Below are 23125 nucleotides of genomic sequence, written 5' to 3' on the forward strand. Positions count from 1 at the left end.
TGAAAACAGCTTCAGATTATAGCAACCCAGACAATGGAATTACACTACAATAACAAATTAACGCATGATTTTGTCACACTTCAAATTCTTGCAAAAAACATTTCGATCTGTGTATACTAAACAACATGGTATGAAAATTCAACATGCAATTGCACTTTCACCAAAGGCCTTGAACAGCCAGTCTACATAGAATTGTACGTACCTTCCATTGGAGTGTTTGGATCTGGCCGGTTGGCTAATACAATATCTACATAATCTAACTGTAGTCTCTGGAGTGATGCTGTCAGGCCTTCAATGATATGTTTCCGTGACAAGCCTCTCTCTGTCTCTGCCCTGGTGGGAGGAAATCATGCGATACAAATAAGCGATATAGAACAAGATAACAAAAAGTACACCCTTTCACGTTAGTTCTTTTCAAATGACAAGCTTTTCACATTTTACATTATTTCCTGAAACTGAAACTGGTGACATTGTTGGTTGTCAAAACTTGTTCACCCCTAAATCCCTGTAAACTAGTCTACAATCACCTTTGATAACAATGGGTTTGGACCAAAAAATGGTAGTGATACGGTTAAAAGAACTTTTCTCAGAGTCTTGCTGACAAAATTTTATGACGTCTTGACATTTATGATGTGGGAGAGACCTTTCAGCACCTGTAGCTAGACTAGACTGCAAAGTGTGTAAACGCACCAAAAAAACAATTTGATCATTATGAAACATCAAATATACCGTAATAGTAGTTATGTTCACAAATAATGATTTTCCATAAACATTTCATGATATCTCATTGCACAAATTTCAGAAATAAACTGATATGTTCTATATGATAAAAAAGTTGATATTCAAAGATGCGGGAATGTATATTTGCAAAGATAGTCAAATTTGTTAATTTGTATTATCCAATAACTCAAGGCACAAATTCAAATTCAGGAAGAAATCATTGATTACAGGGAGTTATTGATACATGTCTGAATTACTCATGTGAAGGTGTGATCAAACTCTGTGAAATTTTGGATGAATTGTTCCCAAGTGTCACTTTCACAGTGCATATCATGTGTACTGGAGTGTTGTGCCTGCACACTGCACAACATAACAGTTCTAACAGAAACAAGTCATCGTTGATGACACAGTCCCCGCTTGTCCATTTTGTTATAATCTTTGGTGTCTAGGTAGCTGTAGTCTAGGTAGCTGTGGAATGACATTGATGCAACGGGTGCATCAGGCCTGTGACTTGCATAATAAAGTAATCTGAGGAACGTTCAATAAATGACTCATCTCTGCCGGTAATGACCACTCAAGGAACTTTTGATTACATCACACATAACGATGCCCTTACTGCCTCCAGTGTCGTGATTGGCACATACTATACACATGGTTTGGTGGAATTTTCGAAATTGTATGGGATCGGGTATGTTGTTGTAATCAGCCATTTCGGATCATATAATGAAACAAATTAATGTGCACAAGAATGCAGCCATAGTACTTTATCCTCGTATCACGTTTGAACAAAATCAGTCCATTGAGGGACAGTGACCTTTGTTTATGTTTCAAAGACATAAAAAAATCACACCAAAATTTAAATCAAATGGCTGTCTATTGACCATATGGATCATAGCACAAAATTAGTAGCTACATGCATATGTATGCCATAGCACTTTATCTTTGTACCAAGTCTCAACAACATTGGGTAAAGAATATTTGCATATGATTAAGCCTAAAAGACATGAAAAAATCCAAAAATGACCATCTGACAGCGATATTGGAAAAAAATGACAATCTGGCAGCCATATTGGAACATGTCACGAAGTAAATTGACATGTGCGATCTTTGTGCCAAGTTTGGACAAAATGGGTGTAATGACCTTTGAATTATGATTGAAAGACATGCAAAATTCCAACAAAATGGCAGTTCTGCAGCCATATTGGATCCTATCCCAAGCTTAATTGATACATGCATATGTATGCCATAGTGCTCTGCCTTTGTGCCAAGTTTGAACCAAATCGGTTCAAGGATGTTTGAGTTATGGTTCAAAGACATGAAAAAATTGCAAAAAAATGGCCGCCTGTTGGCCATATTGGATCATATCACAAAATAAATTGGTGTTCATATGAAGGGCATAATGTTTTGCTTTTGTGCCAAATTTGAACAGAATCGGTTCAAGGATGTCTGAGTTATGGTTCAAAGACATAAAAAATCGCAACAAAATGGCCGCCTCACGCCCATATTGGATCGTATTGCAATATAATTCAACATGCATATGTAGGACATAGTGTTATGCCTTTGTGTCAAGTTTGAACAGAATCGGTTCAAGGATCTTTGAGTTATGGTTCAAAGACACGAAAAATCGCACACAAAATGGCCGCCTCGTGGCCATATTGGATTGTATCACAAAATAATTTGACATGCATATGTAGGCCATAGTGTTATACCTTTGTGGCAAGTTTGAACAGAATCTGTTCAAGGATGTCTGAGTTATGGTCCAAAGACATGAAAAATCGCAACAAAATGGCCGCCACGCGCCCATATTGAAACATATCGCGAAATAATTTGACAAGAATATGAAAGCCATAGTGTTATGCCTTTGTGCCAAGTTTGAGCAGAATGTGCTCAAGGATGTCTGAGTTATGGTCCAAAGACATGAAAAATCGCAACAAAATGGCCGCCACGCGCCCATATTGAAACATATCGCGAATTAATTTGACATGGTATGAAGGGCATAATGTTATGCCTTTGTGCCCAGTTTGAGCAGAATGTGCTCAAGGATGTCTGAGTTATGGTCAAAGACATGAAAAATCGCAATAAAATGGCCGCCTCGCGCCCATATTGGATCGTATCACAAAATAAATCGACGTGCATCTGTAGGTCATAGTGCTATGCCTTTGTGCCAAGTTTGAACAAAATCAGTTAAGCAGTGTCTGAGAAACTGTTGATGACGACGGACGGACGGACGGACAGACGGACGGACGGACGGACGGACGGACGACGGACGGACGGACACACGGACGGGACCCAATCTATAAGTCCCCGCCGGACTTCGTCCCGCGGGGACTAACAAACAACCTTTCCCCGAGAACGTAAACTTTCCGGAAACAACAGCACGTGTATTGCAAAGGGTGTGAGTTATCATCAACCTAGGCTGTCACATGAAATCTTTACAGTTCAGTAAGAATATACTTTGCTCTCATGAAATATGTCTGCTTTTATAGATCATGACACTATCTGTGCGACAGAGAGAATAAAGAGTTACCAGAGATTGATGGCGCGGGTTCAACGTTTCTAATATTCCATGATTTCCCTGTGGAAGAGTTTTGAGCTGTCGGAGCAAGCGATTCAAACAAAATCACCCACTCAATCTCCATTAGTTTAATATGCAGAAATATTGACCCTCACCAGGACTGATACCAGGTGCACTAAGAAAACTATGAATTCAACAACATTCTCAGATCGAAATTCTGAAATAACGAGTATAATAGGTAGATCATAACTTTATCACACTTCTGTTCCAATCATTGATGCTGTTCCAAATATAATTTTTTTGAAAGCAAGAAAGACACTAAGATATTTGTCTAGCTAGGTCATCATGATGATGTCATGTCTTTGATAAATCCATTACGCTTGCAGTATTCACATTTCTCATCATGAAATTGTTTTCAAGGTGTTTCTAGGAATCTCTATTACTCTCAGGCGTCCATTCCAAAATGCCCGGCAACAATGGACACAAGATGCGCTAATTTAATTGCAACTGGGGATTGCTGTGTTGTGAATTCCAAAGTACCCCGTAATAGCTCCCGGGGGGTGTCTGTCTTTTTTTGTGTGGGATGTTCTAATTGCATTTGCAGAAGACGCTTTTATAGAGCATTTGAAGAATTATAATCCCCTATAGAACCTCATCAGTTTCTTACACCAAATGCAGCTGTGACCTTTGACCCCGGCACCAAATGCAAGTTCTGTCACTTCACAATGAGGCAAATGCATTTCAATTTGCAATGTCAAAGGTCAAAACGAGCCAATCCCTTTTTCTCCATTGAATTTAAATTGAATTTTAAGACAGGATATTAGACAAATATGAGCAAAAGTATATCGCTCAAAGCAAGCAGAAATTTAATAAAATGGCTACATGCATGACGTCACTAACTTCTTTTCCAGGCCTAATTTTTCAATCAAGTACTTTCTAAAGGTGTGCTTTATATATTTAACAGGAAATCCTTCCTGTTTTGTGAGTCTGAGATTTCAGAAATGGTTCTTCATAATTTCTATCGATTCAAACACAGGGAAAAAAGATGGAATCGTGTGAATGGCTAATTGGTATTTCTGTCTGCAGTCTCCTCTTCAGTCTTGAAAAGAACTATTTTTTTAAAATATATCAGACTACCGTATAGTTCCATTAAAAAGTGGTCAAATTTATTTCTTGATCTTTATGTGAGCAGCAATTATTCAACAGAATAGTTTAAACTTCTTCTAATCAAATATGTTCTGCATGTCCTTATCACATAAGTTTACGATTACAACATTTCTATATCCATGGAAATTTATATATGACGGAGCAAAAGTGCCCAAACACAGTTTTGTTTACACACCATACTGTAGATCAGGGACACTGCGAAATCCAGTAGATATACTGGGACCAAACTTCTTTGTTTTTAACTCTTTCTCTTTTATTGGTCAAATAAACATGCTTCCCATAATTCTTCAACCTGTTCACCCCCAATTCTCTGTAAGCAGGTCCACAATCACCATTGATAACAATGGGTTTGGGCTAAACCAAAATGATGAAAGGGTCAAAAATGGTCATCTACATGTAAATATTTCTGTAATGATAACATGCTGCTTACTTTCCACCCCAGTAGACTTTGGTAGTGACTACAATACTTGATCTCCTCCAGTTTTTCTTCTTCAGTATTTTTCCTAAGACTATCTCTGCCCTGAAAGAGTAATAGTAGAGTATTAGAGTGACAAAATCACTCATTTTTGACATTTTTGTGATATCGAGAAAAAATTGAATAGTTGCATAAAGTCACTCAATGTACAAATGACGATGGTACATAACTGCAAAAGTGACAAAAATTACCCCTTTGCTGAATGCAAATACTACAGGTGATTTCGTTTGTGACTCTTGACAAAATGGATTTTCCCATTTCGACTTGCTTTCTTATGTCAAATAAACATTGCCACAATGTAAGGCAAATAAACATTGCCACAATGCAAGGAAAAGCTGCTATCCTTGTCTATATGAGAGGCACATCAAATTAAGATTTCATAACAAAAGCTTGCATGATGTCCAAATTTAATTTAACAGTGTGTCTTCAGCCATGCATGGTGAGAGATGCATACTTGAATTTTTGTACACAATTTTTTGGTACAGATTGTAAAATGTTTCATCGAATGTTTAATTTTGTCTGGTTGTCAGCAGAGTTGAGGTTGTGCACAACCTTAAGCTGACATGGGTGATGTTAAAACACCTAAAAGCTAAAGATAAATGTCATACAAATGTAACCCTTCAGGTCTTGAAACATACTCATCACGACTATTATGCACAAAGTCAAGCAAAATGCAAAGGACTAACTGTTATGGCGCCCTCTATCACCAAATGACACAACATCATTAACAATTCAACACAGCATCAATAGTCCATGTGAGTGCTGATGAAGAAAAAAAGTCCACACTTATCAACACTACACTTTAATTTTCTTCAATTTTGCATGTCAGCTGCTTGGAACATTAGCAACAACTGATACAATACATAATTCATCCGTTCATTACTCGTGATAACACAGCAAGGCTAGAAATGTGTCCTCAAAGCATGGAGTTCACACAAGATAACATTTCCTTGAGACGTGAAGTGTGATGGACTGTAAAAATTTAGATGGCTTCACAGAAAAACACAGTGCTGTCATTATTCAACCGTGCTCTACGCTGCTGACTTCATTTACAATGCTTCATTGGTGATTGCGGTCTGTGTCGCAATCAGAGCATATTCCAGAACAGGCAGAGATAATATGGCTGCATTCAGTGTTCACAAATGTACACAATCAGATTACAAACATGGTGCTCTATAATATCACATGTTATGACAATTTTACAAAACTTGTTTTTTATTCTCAATGATTTCCTGACATTTTAAATAAAAATATTCTACTGACATAACAGCTTAAACAAATATAAGGGATAATTGACAAAATTCTTTCACAGTCAATTTCTCATTACCATCTGTTCTTTGGGATACTTCCCAAGTTTTTAACATTCACACATTCACAGCTCCATTATGAACTAAAAATTTCTTGTTAACATGTTCTATTTTCTGCAAATCCATCTTGTCACAAAAACAAATATAGAAAGAAATACCGAATAAAAGATATTCTTTTCTTTGTTTCTAGATGTTGACATTTGTACACTCAGAGAATCTGATATTTATGAGCAATCATCCCTGCTACAGGTGGCTATACCAGTACACAAGATTTTTACAATTTGCGACATATAACAAAGTTAATAGGTGAATGCAATATGGAGCACACTGTACACAATAATCCAGAAGTGGCATGACTGCAAATGTGATGAACAGCTGTGCAGTGTGTGTTGCCCATTTCATCCATGCAAACTTCTGTCGCAGTCGCAGGAGTCGTTCCATTGTATTTTCAACTTCTTGGTCTACATCCTTGGTACACCCTGGTCTGCTATAGCCCAAACTTTGGCAAAGAATATGTGACATTCCTTTACTCTGAGAAGTGTCAACTTATTCATGTACTAGCTCATTTTATGAGTGGTGAAGTACATAATGTGATGTGTCTCTACTCCCGCTGAATCAAGCAAGATGCATGCTGTTTCCCTAATGCAATGATTTGTATGTGTACATCATAATCAAATGTGCTGCTTCGCTGAATCTTTCATAATCATCCCACACTTATTACATTACTATACTTTATCTGTGTATCAAAATTCAGACTTCAGTCTTTGAAACGAAGCGGACTATTTCGGATTAAGTTTAGATAGGTACAGTTCAAATGCACAAACTGGGCAATTTTTGCCACATGCTGGTTAAAGGGGGCCGTTTTTTCACTGGTAAAATAGTATGTAGCATTGGTGGAGCTCTCATCCAATCAGAATGGTGCATAGTAGCATGATATAATATATTTTACACCTCGGTACAGTGCTAAAAATAATGGTATGGTATTTACTGCACAGTATCGGTGTAATGAAAGGAGCTGACTAAGCAGTTAAACAAATCACCATGATTTCAATTATCACAAGCAACTGGTAAAATAGCCGTGATAAATTTTAATCACATCTATATACAGAAATCAAACTGTCAAACTTTTCAGAGAGCACAGAACTAGGTTGGAGTAAAGTTTTACCAAACACACAGCATCTTTGCAAAAATATAGCCAACTCAAGGTACCTGGGCATGAAGGCACCTGGGGATGGACTGCTTCAGCTGCAAATTCTTAACCTTTAGATTCTGTGACTTAAAATGATTGCGCCTGTAAATTCACAAACTCAGACATTGCGATATACCGGTACCTATCAGATGATCACAATTCCTTGGAGGACATGTGTATGGTACCTTGCACTAGAAAAACATGTACTGGCTTCAGAAAACATTGTTCTCTTGGGATAAAAGCATGCATATATAGTTTTATGAACAAAACATCCAGACTGAACCGGGCTATGCGATCCTTAGCTATAAACATTTTTCCAAAAGGACTTTGAAAGCGAGCAACATTTTTCAAGCAACATTCCCATCTTGTAGAGACATAAATTTTCACACATACAGCTAGCATGACCTTATTCTAGTCCAATAGAATCATCTCTTATGTAACAACTTTTTAATTTCAGGGACTTGATTGGAAATCTACTCAAAATTGGCAAATTAATCTGGTTCTAATGAATGCCACAAGGTTCGTTATTCCAACTCACATTAATTTGCTTTTTCCACGCATTTAATTGAAGTTTCACACCAGGGTGTGGCATAATTATCAGTTTATTCAACAATGAGCCAGGATCCGACAGAAAGATATTTTTTCCTAAGTACAGATCACTGTAATCTATCAAGAAGCTTCTCATGTACGTTTTGTCATAAAAATTCACAACAGTTGAGATTAAGTCCAATCATCTGGTGGATATGTCTTTCCTTACTGAGGGAAAATGTAATGGAATTACCCACTTTTTCAATCCCTTATTTTCAATCCCTTATCCATCCCTGTATCAATGTGTACTGGTCCAAGCTATCTATTGAAAACAAAAAGGCTGTTCCAATAATTCGGGGCATGGGAGATGGCTCAAGGAGAAAAAGTACACTTTTGTTACTTTTTTATATTGCATACACAGAGATGACCTAATTCCAGTGGGATTTTTCACAATTGTTGTGGTGATATGTTTAGAAGTTTTTCCCTATCCACTCATTCAGCTGAAACACATTAATCTTGCATGGATGATCCATTACTATCACCCTCCTGCTCTAAGAGGTTTGGAAAATTCACTGAATTAATGAATGAATTAATTAATTGCTTGTCCTGGTTCTATAGATTATTACGTTTGTGCATTAAGACACGTGTAACGGTACACTTTGTCACAATTCTACATAATGACGCATACTGCATTGTTGGTCATCAAAACGCTGCCCTCGCTCTTCCATTGTAGGTAAGACACACAGACTTACACTTACGATTTCTTCACATTCACTCGATAACTTTCCACAGTATACACAAATCATTAAAAAACATGCAAAGCTGGTGACAGCCAATGAAACAGTACTCACTTCCCTCCTGCGTAGACTTCCGCTGTATCAAATAAATTTATTCCAGTTTCAAATGCTAGTGTTACTAGCTCTTCAGCCATCTGTCATAAAATTATACCAAAGTACCAATATTAATATATGACATGAAAGTAAAATGTGGTGAATACTAGAACAGGTCTATTGAAATTTGCTTCGATATAAAAATTGCACTTTGTAAATAAAAAAGTCATTTTATTATTCATGCTCCATAAAATTTGTGATTTTTTAAATCCCTGCTCAACCTGAATATTGTGTTACATGTATATACATCAGCTGAAAGCGCAACTTCAATCCTCACAGTCACACAAGATTACATTTTCTCATAATTCCTAATCTTTCACTCCAGGCTATTACACAAGACCTTGTACAGGCAGGATCTTTTCACATTAAGCACCCCTCTCGCTGGGTAAGCACTCCCAAGATTCTACGTAACGAGGTCTAGCCAAATTGCAAAACTGTACCGCTCGAGGGGGTTCAGAAACGAGAAATTGCAACCGAGCAGTGAACCATGTTGGGGGAAATGTTAGGAGTGTACTCTAACTTCAATAATTTCAGTCAATCATTGCCCGTGGGAGGACACGTCCATGTTTTATTAGAGACATGAAATTTTGCATTTCAAATATCAGCTCTGCAGGGACCTCCTACATGTCTATATTGATTTTCAGCGTCATCGACTGAGACAAATCTTTGTGATATTAGACATGGTTGAATAGTAGACGCCAAATCAAACACAAAAAGAAAAGGCATGTATTTTTCTTATAAAGCATCTGATTAGAAAAAACAATTTAATCATTGCAATTGGTTCCAGTACAAATTTGTCATCTCGAAAAGCTACTGAAAACAGCACTGTTGATGGGTCTCACCTCATCCGTAATCTGACCTCCAAACGTCACCCATGTTCCTGCAAAAAATTGAAAATACAGATTTAGAAGTGTTTTGAGTAAATAATCCAAAACCTTATGAAATTATACACATACATTGAATAAAAAAAAATTAAAACACAGATTGTTGGCTTGTTAAATGGAAAGTCCCAGTTTCTAGTGAGAATCAGAGTTCATATGCACTGCGCATATTGGTACCAGTGAATGACAACGTCGTCTCAGAAACAATGATAGGTACTGTACGAACCATTGTGAAATCCTGAAATGCTATATCATCATTCATGTACGCTGTAAGAAACAGCCCAAAAATATTACACAGAGTACAGGACAGGCCCTCAGTAACATGGTAGGATCAATTGATTTACAGGTACATGTACTGGGAAAGCCATTGATTATGGTAAAACTGCAGCAAAACGCTGAACAACAACGTTCACATACACAATGTAAAATGTAGATTATGAAGGGGATCTTTCAGAAGCACAAACCCTGCATATAAGGAAGATAATGTCATCTTTTCAGTACAGAAAATGTGCTGCTTTGTAAAAAACTTTCAAGCTAATAACTTTTAAAATCTTGTGAGTTCATAGTTTCAGAAACTCACTTGCAAAAATCCTACCCAAGGACACAGACATTTTAATGGCTTACAAGTTAACCTACTTCATCACTCACTTTTTTAATCTTTTTTCTCTGACGTAGACACTCTAATTACAAGGAATTACGCATTCCATGATGCACAAGGATTTAACAAATGAATAATGCTTTTTTCTTGACAGTCTTTATGTTGCAAAAAGAAGAAGCTGACATCGATATGTAATCATGATTGTGAATCAAATTCTTCACTTGAGTCAGACGTGCTGCAAAATCACCACAATCTAATTTACCGTTGGCAGGATATCACGATTGAAACACAAAAGAACAACCTTCTTCCCACACTCTCTGTCAAATGTATGTACGTCAACCGTTAAATGCAATTTTCAAACAGGTAAGGGAAAGCTCCATGCGGTAGTATTCCAAATTCCCTCCAGGAAAAAATACTGTGTGGGAGAGAAAGCCTAATTTCAACGGAAAACAGCTAATTTCCTGGCTGTATTAAACATTTCGAACGGTATGGTTGTTGACATGTGTGTTCATTTTCTGGTAATGACTGCGATAAAACTCTGGAAAATGGGAAAAAGGAAAAACTATTCAAATGATAATCTTTCCAGAAACTGAAATCTGATCTCCACACGATGGGAAAAAGTGCGAAATTTTAGGATCATCAGGCCATACTGGTATGAGCAACAAATGTGCCATCTGATCTACTCTCTTTGTGTGGATTGTGGAACATCATATGCATCCAGTCGAGTATCAAATTTCCAAGAACCCAAAACGTTGGTGTTTTCAATATGCATGTACTTTAACAAGTAGATATGCATTTACTGGTGTCACTACATGTCTCCTGTCCCTGTATTTCAATTTTCGTGCCGTTGTGAAAATTTCCTTTGTGATACAGCAAAGACACCATCACAAGATCACAAATAAACGTAAAAGCATTTTCTCCCTCTGGTTAGGATCAAGTTTCCATTAGAGGTTCTTACATCCCAACACCATGTAACGGATTACCCAGTTATGGAAATTAAATACCGATGATGGGGTTACATTCTGCAGAATGTTTCTTAAGTGAATCGATCCCGCCCACTACTGCTGTGAAATGTTTAAATATTAACATTTCTGGTAAACTAAAGAAGTACACTCGTATAAAATGTGTGTACCACTCAAATTGATAGCTGTTACTGTGTTGACAACCTGAATGTAAAAGTGATAATTATGAAAACTTTCACTGGCACAAAATTATAATACAAGTTGGTTTAATTTCATACAGGATGTGGACACGATAATTCTGTGTTAACCAAAGTACCACAAACGATGGCTCTTAACACTCATGGTTAACAATCCCACATTAAAATGACATATACAGGTATTATATTGATGTGGAAGGTTTTCTAAAAGTTAATGTCACCATTGGGTTACAGACCTGTGTAGATATATGGAACACAGTCATAAGGAGTTTGAATTGAGGTTGATCACCATCTGAACTGATCACCTCAGACACACAGACATCACGGAGACAGTGAATAAACAGCTCTGCATTCATATTGACTTTAACGGAGCTGTCTCATCCTGTTGACACACATTTAGGATTGTACGTACACATTTTTTCATCACAGATGCATTGCCATCGTGTGTTCTTTGCCGTATTTATTAGTCGGAACGTGTGCCAAGTGAATGATAGTGCCATTATAATTGACTAGATAATATCAGAGTAGTTCAGAATGCACATTTAAGACATGCACTGAATCAGTGTACTGGTATATCTTCACCAGGAGATGGCAAGGAAACATTTTCTGTACGGCAATCACACACTGTTACCCATGCAAACATTGCAGCAACTGTCATTCATTAACATAAACAATTGTGTGATGTTTTTAACACTTTTTGTGTATTCATCCAGAAGAAGACTGTTGGTGAAATTAGGGACACAACAAAATGAAATACTAGTAATCAAAAATCACAGGACTTGTAACAACAATTGCATTGTACCAAGTAGATTGAATCTCAAAATTAAGACAACATTTTACATTTATTTTATTAGTTCCCTTCTATATACCACTGATTATAAAATACAAATGTTACATACCAAGCTACATAAATGCAGAAATTACTTCAAAGAAAGACTATCGCAATGGGATTTTCACAGAAAACCTGTAATTTCAATGAAGATGTACTAATTTGAAAATAAATCTGATATTTTGCCTAGAAAAAAACATACTTGTACCAATATAAGTACAGATGTCGTGCCTTTGTATACTTATTTCATAGGTATACCAGGGGTGAAGGATTTTGATGATAATTCTAGAAAATCAGTTAGCAACACTCAGAGTGTTTTCACTAAACATGAAGCTAAAGGAGATATTCCTTTTCATGCACAAATTCTCTGCCGATCCCGTAGACATTTTTTGTAAGTGATGCAAATGCTGACAGTAGTCTGAAAAACAAGCGATATGTGTTTTTCAAACTTTGCAGTGTTGTACCTATACAGTTTCATGCTTGTGTTGCTTTGTTGCACAACAAATTGTACAAATTGACTTGGAATTAGCAAAATCCATTTCATATAATACCTTTGAGCAGACACCCTTCATGCATCCCATAGAGAATTCATCGCAATTTATCTGTGGCTGTTAGTTTCATTAGATCTTCCAAATTTGTCTTCAGTACAGCAATATATAAAGTGAGACGAATAGAGGGTGCAGATGTTTCTGAGCATTTTGAGAGGATTTTTTACAAAATGGGGGATTTAGTAGAGGAGATAGGAAATTGAGTATTACCAGTGTACACCTGAGACAACGTTGAAGGAGTTTGTTCATCCTTCAAGTTGTGTCAATCAAGACTCTCAGTAAACAAAACCCCTACTAGCAGACAACTATTACAGTTGTGCAAGAAGATGCTTATTTCGAACTGATCTGAAAGCAATACAGGCAAAACAAGTTCATCGTTGATGACACAAGTCCCACTTGTTAATGGGTACTTTGATCACATGTCCTCAGAGAGGATAGAGTCCTCTTCATTAATTAGGTCTGTGATAAAAATACTTTGATACAGATAGCGCTCAATGGCCAAGAATGACCTACATACAAGAAAGATCTACATATGTATGACATAGGTAAATGTCCTTGTACCAACTTTGAATAAAATCGGTTGAGATATGCCTGAGTATTATGGCTCTGTACATGAAAAAATTGTAACAAAATGGCCGCACGGCAGCCATATTGGATCGTATCACATAACAAATTGACAGTAGTCAATCTCCTTGTACCAACTTTGAATAAATTCGCTTGATACATGTCTGAGTATTATGGCTCTGTACATGAAAACATCGTAATAAAATGGCTGCCTAGCGGCCATATTTGATCGTATCACAAAACAAATAGACGTACATATGTATGACATAGGTCAATGTCCTTGTACCAACTTGGAATAAAATCGGTTGAGATATGCCTGAGTTTTGGCTCTATACATGAAAAAATTGTAATAAAATGGCCGCCTGGCAGCCATATTGGATCGTATCACAAAACAAATCGACATGCATATCTATGACATTGGTCAATGTCCTTGTACCAACTTGGAATAAAATCGGTTGAAACATGTCTGAGTTATGGCTCTGTACATGAAAAAATTGTAATAAAATGGCCGCCTGGCAGCCATATTGGATCGTATCACAAAACAAATCGACATGCATATCTATGACATTGGTCAATGTCCTTGTACCAACTTTGAATAAAATTGGTTGAAACATGTCTGAGTTATGGCTCTGTACATGAAAAAATTGTAATAAAATGGCCGCCTGGCGGCCATACTGGATCGTATCACAAAACAAATTGACATGCATATCTATGACATTGGTCAATGTCCTTGTACCAACTTTGAATAAAATCGGTTGAAACATGTCTGAGTTATGGCTCTGTACATGAAAAAATCTTAATAAAATGGCCGCCAGGCGGCCATATTGGATCGTATCACAAAACAAATAGACTTGCATATCTATGACATTGGTCAATGTCCTTGTACCAACTTTGAATAAAATTGGTTGAAACATGTCTGAGTTATGGCTCTGTACATGAAAAAATTGTAATAAAATGGCCGCCTGGCGGCCATATTGGATCGTATCACAAAACAAATCGACATGCATATCTATGACACTGGTCAATGTCCTTGTACCAACTTTGAATAAAATCGGTTGAAACATGTCTGAGTTATGGCTCTGTACATGAAAATATCGTAATAAAATGGCCGCCTGGCGGCCATATTGGATCGTATCACAAAACAAATCGACGTGCATCTGTGTGACATATGAAGTAATCCTTGTACCAAGTTGAATGAAATCGCTCCTTGCATCTCTGAGATATCTGCGTGAACGGACGGACGCACGGACGGACGCACACACGCACGCACGCACGCACGCACGGACGCACGCACGGACATGACCAAACCTATAAGTCCCCCGGACGGTGTCCGTGGGGACTAACAAATCTGAAATCTGAATTTTGGAATGTGAAAAATATAAATTTGAATTTTTTAAATATAAATACCCAAAAGTATTGTGAGAAATAATTTTTTACTATAACCCAAACGGCATTCGAACCCCCAATACACTCACGGCAACATCGCCTAGCTTCTAGGCCTCACACAAAACCAGTGGCTACCGTTTCCAACCCAAAAGAGTTGGTCACAGCAACCGACTTTAGATGTTACAATCCTGTGCGCAACCGAGCAAACAGTGTGCATGGAGCAGATGACACAGAGACACAGTACAAACACACATATGGTAATCGGAAAAGCACGAAGCTTTTTACTGAGCTATCAGACAGATTCTTTGCAAAAAGCATTCTGCCACTGGTAGAAAAGCACAGACATTTTAGGGTCTTGCTATAATAAATACACAAAAGGACAAAGTTGATGCCAAAGCTTGTCTTGAAGCGTACTGTTAGCTATGGAATAGCATGACTATGCTCACAAAACTAATTAACCTTTCACTAGTTAGAGAACAACAATAAACTTCATATATGTATTTGAAATTATAGCAGTGCAACTACCGTACACAGTCACATCTGCTCAGTAAAAGCTAAACAGTGCTCTCTAGTCCTGTCCACTGACAATGAACGGCCATTGCAACAGAATGACAACATTCATTCAAAGCTAATTTAAATAAGTCACTGCATATATTCAGATTATTAGTGTGTCTTCTTTCTTTCGCAATGAATCAAACTTTTCCCAAATGCTCAATTAATAAGTTGTACAATAACAGCACTGCCAATGTGAAGTGTAAATTGTATGCATCAATTTGATGATGACCTAGAGGGCCATCATCAATAAATTGGGGAATTCTTGTCAAATTCAACCTAGATCCATACTTATAGGGACAATCACCTGCCTTAAACAGGAAGAGGAGTTCAACATTGCATACAAAGCAATGAAATTGTGAAATGCTGATCATGAATACACTACTGCTTAGAAAAGATGTTTCTCATACACTGGTAGGTGGTTTATCTGATTTTCTTTGATGTTGACAGTATTATGCTGAGGAAAGCTATCCATCGACCAAAGAGAAATCCCTTGGCTGAGTGATAAGGAAAATTTTTGATGAATACAAATTGACTCATTTATGAAGAACACGCACAGCTGATGACAAGATACAACTGGCTTGGAATGTATCCTCTATGCATTATAAGCTCAGTCAATACATGGCCATGATTTCCCTCAGATTGTGAAAAATATGATTGAAATACATAGGTGTATCAATTTCTGCATTGCTTCTTGAATCCATCTCCAAATTGAACTGATGAGAAATTCTGTTTTATCTTTCATTTGCGATCAACCATGATTTACCTATTTTGAGGAAACGATGTCATCAGAAAGATGAATTAACAATTTTTTGCAGATTAGTGAAATGAAATCTCATTGTACAATTTCTGTACTTAAAGATGTTATCAGCTAGAACAATTAAGATCATTAGTCATTGGAGGTTGTTCACACCAGTCATACATACACCCTCATTATGCTAATATGGAAGACCACACATTCAATTTGCATATTCTACAAACCGATGAAGTCTAATTTGAAACATCTGAAAGACAGATCAACAAAGAATACTTCCAACTCAGTCTCGCATGATGACGGGTAAAAGAAGGGTGTTGTAAATTCTATCATCTTCCAAACATAAATAGTAATGAACCAGTAAGAGTCCAGACCTGTAATCTGTCAAACGGTCGATGAAGGTTTCACTTGACATTCAATATGCCAGACCCACTATATCAACATTACCATATTGAGTTCATTGTGTTTCTCAAATGGATAGATAGATAGACAAGTAGCTATGTAGATTGCTATGTACTGTAGACTGATAAATAGGATAGATAAATATATAGATACCAATAGACAGATTTTCACTGGCTAACAGATACATGTAACTTATATAACAGTTGTTGGACTTAACATACAAACATTTCAGATGACATTGTGCATGGGATAAACCAGATTGGGACATAGTCTGATCAGGTATTTGTGTGTTTTCTATGCTATCTACCGTACAAGCCGTTGAGAGCTGAGATCTCATGGCTGATCAACGGGTATGGTTAATGAGCAGCTAAGCTAAGAGAAAATAGACATCGACGTTGAAATAAAAATAACTATATCACACAAGATTGTGACTTTATCCACTCTTTAACCACAGGAATCACTTATCCCTTACTATACCGTAATATACATAATATTTTATGCAGTGGTCTGCTTTCAAGAGCAAATTCATTTCAGCTTCATCCTGCCCAAAACCTTAATGCTCAACAGCTCATAGCAAACCGCTGTGTGAAGATAATGTTATGAGCATGCCATCTAGTAAATAATACCATGTGGTAAAAGAAATCCATTGTCATACATGACAGCATTACGGAAAGTCACTTTTGGTGAAAGGACAACATGCTGCTGTCACAATCAATTAATTGGTGACCATAATCTTTATCAAACAGTTTTATTTAGCAGAGAACTTGTCCTGAATTCAATCATCATTGTACTATGGCTTCCTTCATCTGAGAAAAGGGTCAGAAAATTGGTAGTCTGGAAAACGTGGTTTATAACTTTTTTAGGGAGATAGGTCTGGCGTTGCCTTTATGTTCTCTCTACCATGACAGCAGTTGCTGGGCAGCCATGATAGCAGTGTTGCTAAGCAGCCATGACAGCAGTTGCTAAGATGTTACAGTAGCGGTTGCTAGGTAGCCACAAAAGCATGCTTGTTTGGAATTGCCACAACTGAATTCACAAAGTAGCCATGACAGTCACATCTGTACTCCTTGCCTGTCAAATTCCATATGTCTTCAAAAAAGTGTTGCCAATGGTAGATACAATTTCAATTGTGCCTGTAATTATGATACTGGCAATACAATTGATGTTTCCTATTACAGTAAGTTTCCTTTTCTTTGGAAATCAATTTGCATTATGCATAAATATAGGGAGTGTCTTGCTCAAAGCTGTCTTAATCATTTATTGCCAAGGTTTTCACAATGGTACTGTAAAATTGTGAAAGTGGAAACATAACTCTGTTGCAAGAGATGAAAGACTGTAAATACTGTGAAAACAAAATTGCTGTCATCAAAGTATCATATCTTGGTGATTTGCTCTTCTGACCAAAAAATACGGTCTTCTAAAAAGCAGTATGCCAATGCTATATATGATGTAATTTGAGAAATGATTTCCATTATCAATATTACATCAGTGACTACTTTCAGACACAGCAGTGTTGACCAGACGGCTGATCCCTATCACATTTCAACCTCTGCGATCAAATCAACCAAAAGTCTTGCAATAAATGTTTTCCAAACCCATTGGCATAATATAACATGTTAACAGTATTCCCTGATTGTTCCATCATGTCCAGAAAGCGATATTACAGCATGCACATTACATTGTATTGCCCTAAACTGTAATCTTCATAAGGAGCACACATTTTATTGGAAGTTATAACATGTGGATATCTCAATAATCACAGAATGTTACCTTGTTCTGAATTTCCTATCTAGCATACGACTGCAGCTTACAACCTGTATATGCAAAATTTTAATATACGACAGCGGATGAATAAGTAATAAATTCTGACCTTAGAATTTTATTGTGGCTCCTATGCAGATGAATAATTTAACATGTTGAACAGATATCAGTTCAAACCAAATTAGAATTGTTCATCCTAAGGTGTTATCACTCTTTCACTGGTGATTAATATCATTACCATGACTACATGATAGGATTCTGAAGTGTTTTGATAGCAAAACAATAAATGATGATGGTGTTGAGAGCAAATAGTCATAAAATAACATTTGCACACGTCGAGAAAATTCAGAGGAAAATACTTTTGGTTAAAAAATATGTGTAAAATTTTACAAGTAATCAGAATTGTTGATATAGCAGTGACCTGTAACCCAGAGCTTTGTATTATTGCCGGGTGAAAGGTCACAGCAATTGCTGGTACTGTTATAGAACTTCATTTTACAAACTTTACGATTTTTACCTGTCTCACAAAAACACATGGCCATCATGAGTTGAACCATAAAGGCTGCTTATGAGATGAGAAAATCTGTTAGTTTTCTGAAACAACGATATAACCCAAACTGTACACAGTAATTGCAACGTTTTAGGTTAATCTGAGAGCTGTGCCTTTAAACATTTAGCATGATCTGGCCAAGTACATTTTCAAAGGCAATCACTGGGGCATGGTACTTTGTGGAGAATATGCACGGTTCACAAAATCTGTTACACCAACCATTAATGCTGAGTAATACCAATCAAAGCGAAGGCGAGGCAGCCAACTGTGACTGAATTGAAAAATAAAGACAACAGTACTCCTAAAACGCCTCGTTCATGACCATATGAACCTACTTGAAAATGAGGCACTGCAACAAAAACATTCATGACACCGTTATACATGGTTGGCGATTTAAAATCAGAGTTTGCATTGCTTACCATACTGCTCTTACTGGTCTAATTCCTGGATTATCAAAACTGCTTCAACACAGGATGAAATATCTGGGCCAAGTTTGAAGATTACTGGGTAAGAAATCCGCTATGGTGCCATAGGAATTGCAGAAGACCTTTTGGCCAACTGTAATAATTATGTGTGAAATCATTTAAAGATAAGGATATGCTAAACTGCACTGCACTTTATTTTCTTTACAGTATTTTTCTTCTGTCTCTCATGGGGGGAAGGGGGAACATCCCCTCAGCTTTAAAATTTGGGAGGATTTGATTCTTAGGGATACCACAATAAATTATGTAAATTTCAGTTATGTAAATTATGGTAGTTTGATATATTAAGGTTATTGCATTCATATGATATCAAGTTGAACATAGTCTCCAGTTTCTTGCTGTTTTCGATGTGAATACATCACAAGCCTAGACAAATCATTCCTTGCACTTCATTCACATGAGTTCAAATACAGTTGATTTTAATCTTGAAGCAAACTATAGTTGATAGTCTTTGAGTACTATATTTGCATATTTTTCTGCAGATTGGAAGCCATTTTTGTCATATTATTTTGGCGAGGCAGTTTGTGGGATAAAACAACTATGTGATGTTACATAATAGGTAGTAATCATAGTTATGGTAACAAATGCCGCTATCAATACTCTATGTGTAACAATATCTCCAGATCTTACTGCAGAGGGGGAAGTAGCTTGCGTTTGTGCTGAATTTTGAAAGGGTTTTGTTTATTAAAATAGAGGGGTGCAATTGCATACTCAGATGAAAATGTTGCAGTTACCTTATCATTACAAAATAAAATATAACATGATTTACAAGAACTCATTACATATTTATTGATAGATAAAATTCATACATGTTGACTGCCAGGTTACATATTTACCATATAGACATGTGTACGGACTATCGCATCATCTGTTACGATTGTAAAGGCAGCATTTGAAACACTGACATGACTAGCAGGAGAGATAAAAGCAATAAAACAGAATAAACAGTACAGGTATCATGAGTAGTTTTATTGCTAGCATTGCGGGCAGGAGAGCGTCCAGAGAAGTGATATGCTAATTATACCATCCATCAATTCATTACACGGCTTGCAAACCGATCCATCAACCATAAAACACGCAAATCCTTCTTTGTAGCTTTATTTTTTCATTAATGCATCAAAATGAAGCACAGCAGGTGGTGGCAATAAATAACGGTGAAATTTTCAGCTTCTGACCTCAATTTAAATGGCTTGTTATTTTCATATCACTGGCTGTTTAGACCAACAGATAATGTTTGTGCTCTAATTGTTACACAGCTATGTATGCTTGTTAGACCCTGTAAGATGGCAATTCCTGTCTCTATCCTTTACAATCAATCTTTTGCATAGCCAAACATACATGTAACATCATTCCATGAGTACTTCTTGTGCCATTTTACTGCTGGTTTCAAAATCTTACAAAAATGGAGGAATGGCTGTAGTACTGGCACATGGGTAGGGGTTTATAGTAGGTTGAACACTGTAATAATTTGAAGACATACAAGTGAGTAAATAACTAGAAATGATGAAAAAAGCGACAAAATAATAGTCTGATTTTGCAAAATACACATTGTTCTTATCACCTTCATATTGATCCAGTGACATGTAGACAGGCAATCAACATTTCTGGCCTTTCAAAAGTTATTACAGTATATCAGCATTGCATTACCCCAACTTTATTACCACTCCGACATCTACTAAGGACTTCCGTATTAGGAGAGAATCTTTTGCTTTCTGGCATTGTGTTGGGCGGGTGGAGGAAATGGTTATGGCAGCAAAGTTGTTTTCCTGACACAGAGAGCCAAAGTTTTGTCTTTGATCACTCTATTTTTCTTGCTCAAGCCATTCTCCTCCCCCCTGCCGACACTGTTTTCCGAAAATCCTTCATCTCAAAGAAATCAGACGATCCGCCTTGCTTGAATTCCACCCTTCAATATCTTAAACTGGCTTCTACATGTGTAGGGTGAATGTCCTACAGGTAAGTAATATTACTGCATTACCGTCTAGGCCATTGTGTATTCTGCAGACCTTCAGCGTAATGTTATCATTCAAAGATTTACTGCACTAGGTAAAATAGGATTTGTCTTGTTAGGAAGTTTTTATCACAAAAAATTCTGCTGTACTAGTTATACTATTTGCAGCCTTCCCTTTAATAAAATAGCGGGCCCATTGTTATCCACTCATCAACTTGATTTAGTGGTAAAGAAAATGCATACAAAGGACTCATCAAAAAAGTAAAAATTGAATTTATTAACTCAGTGAATGGAACTGTTGTAAGGGTCCTTTAAAATGCTTCAAACATCAAATCTAATTTTCCTTCTGACTGGAAGGCAAAATTGCAGTCGATTAATATGAGGAAGTAGGTATCTTGGATTTCCTACACTGAAAATCCTGACTCAAATGAAGCTAAACATGGGTTTCATCTTTCATCAATAAATACCATACGATGCAGACTCTCAGTGGAGTTACTGTTCAATGGCCTCTATATGGGTTTCAATTGCCTGTACTGGTGTAATATGTATAAATTCATACAAAATTTCTTGAAGGCCCAAAAGCTGTAACTTTTTGATGATTTTCACGGTATGTCACTACTTTTATTTGTACCAGTATGTCAACTGCAAATTTTTGTTCTCCTGCCAAAAACATGTTGAAACACCACCTGCCATTCAGCTGGCAGCACAATCTCTATACATGTAGAATGCACTGTTATTGTTTACATTTGAATTCTACTCCAGAGCACAATTCACTTGTCAAGAAAAGCAATGCAGTCTACACATGTACAGGCTGAGTTGACAAGCTGAATAGTGTGTGTATCTTATAATGCACCACATTACTCAAAACACATAAATTTACTGTTGTGCATATTACAGGGTACCGGTGGGTACACTCCTTGTCCAGTATAATAAATAGGGAAAATTAATCTTGTGTTTTGACAAGATAATGAAAACTTAAGATGTTTTGTCTAAATGACTGTTTGTACTCTCAAGCGCATACCCAAATAGAGTACCGGTAAATGTTCATTTATATTGACTTGGGTCTCAAACGTGCAAGATAAAGTCTTAACATTCATCTGCATGTACCGGTATGATGTTATGAGTATATTTTCTCTACGGTACTAGCACCAGATCATAAAACTTGCATCTCTGGTATTAAAATCACTGTGTTGCCACCTTAATTAGAATAATATGCAAATCAGATATTAACATGCAAACTATACCTTTGAAATGCTGATGCATATAATGATGTGATCAAAAAATCTAAATGTTAATTGGGGAAGTACCTATCAGTAGCATAATTTATCAATCTCATGTGAGTCATTAATATGCACGGGTATTCAGACATTCATGGATTTTAGCTCTGAGTCTGACACACTGTGTCACCATGCCAACATTCTTTGGTCAGTTGACCAATCTTGAATAATATATTAGGGCTGAGTCCATAAGCTTACACAGCTGTGCATTAAGATACGGAATAAATTTATATATTTCATCCCTAAAAATATAGTGGAACAGGTGTCTTTATATTTACTTTTAAATTGTAAAGTTGTCTTCCTAACTTTTTAACTTTATTGCTCGCATATCTCCATCACAAGATTTTGCCGTGCCATGACATGTGATTACGCACTCATAAGCATTATGGGATTGCAATGGCAGCAACTATATGATCACAAAATTTTGTACTTTTTACTGAAGTCACGTATGCCATTCAGTGAGTAAATGGCATTAACTTTAGATTGTCACAAGTTTCTAGACATTCTTGAATAATTAACAAAATAGTAACCAGACATTTAATGAGTTTCTTGCAATTCTTGAATATAAAAAAGTAACGGTACATTTTAAAAGGTTCATTAATTTTTTGCTGCTGTATAATCTAGAGCTCTACTCTGATTT

General features: G+C 36.7%; 1 protein-coding gene across 2 annotated transcripts in view; it reads right to left on the reverse strand.

The window, feature by feature from the left end:
• Positions 1-23125, reverse strand: part of LOC139136881 (voltage-gated potassium channel subunit beta-2-like) — a 130629-nt gene that overhangs the window by 8516 nt on the left and 98988 nt on the right. For both annotated transcript variants that reach the window (XM_070704720.1, XM_070704721.1), the window contains 4 exons: positions 9634-9671; positions 8753-8832; positions 4833-4922; positions 203-333 (listed from right to left, as the gene is read on the reverse strand). In XM_070704720.1, coding sequence (XP_070560821.1) covers positions 203-333; positions 4833-4922; positions 8753-8832; positions 9634-9671 — 339 coding nt within the window. The remainder of the gene's footprint in view (positions 1-202; positions 334-4832; positions 4923-8752; positions 8833-9633; positions 9672-23125) is intronic.

Source organism: Ptychodera flava, chromosome 7, assembly GCF_041260155.1.
Source record: "Ptychodera flava strain L36383 chromosome 7, AS_Pfla_20210202, whole genome shotgun sequence".
Taxonomy (NCBI): Eukaryota; Metazoa; Hemichordata; class Enteropneusta; family Ptychoderidae; genus Ptychodera; species Ptychodera flava.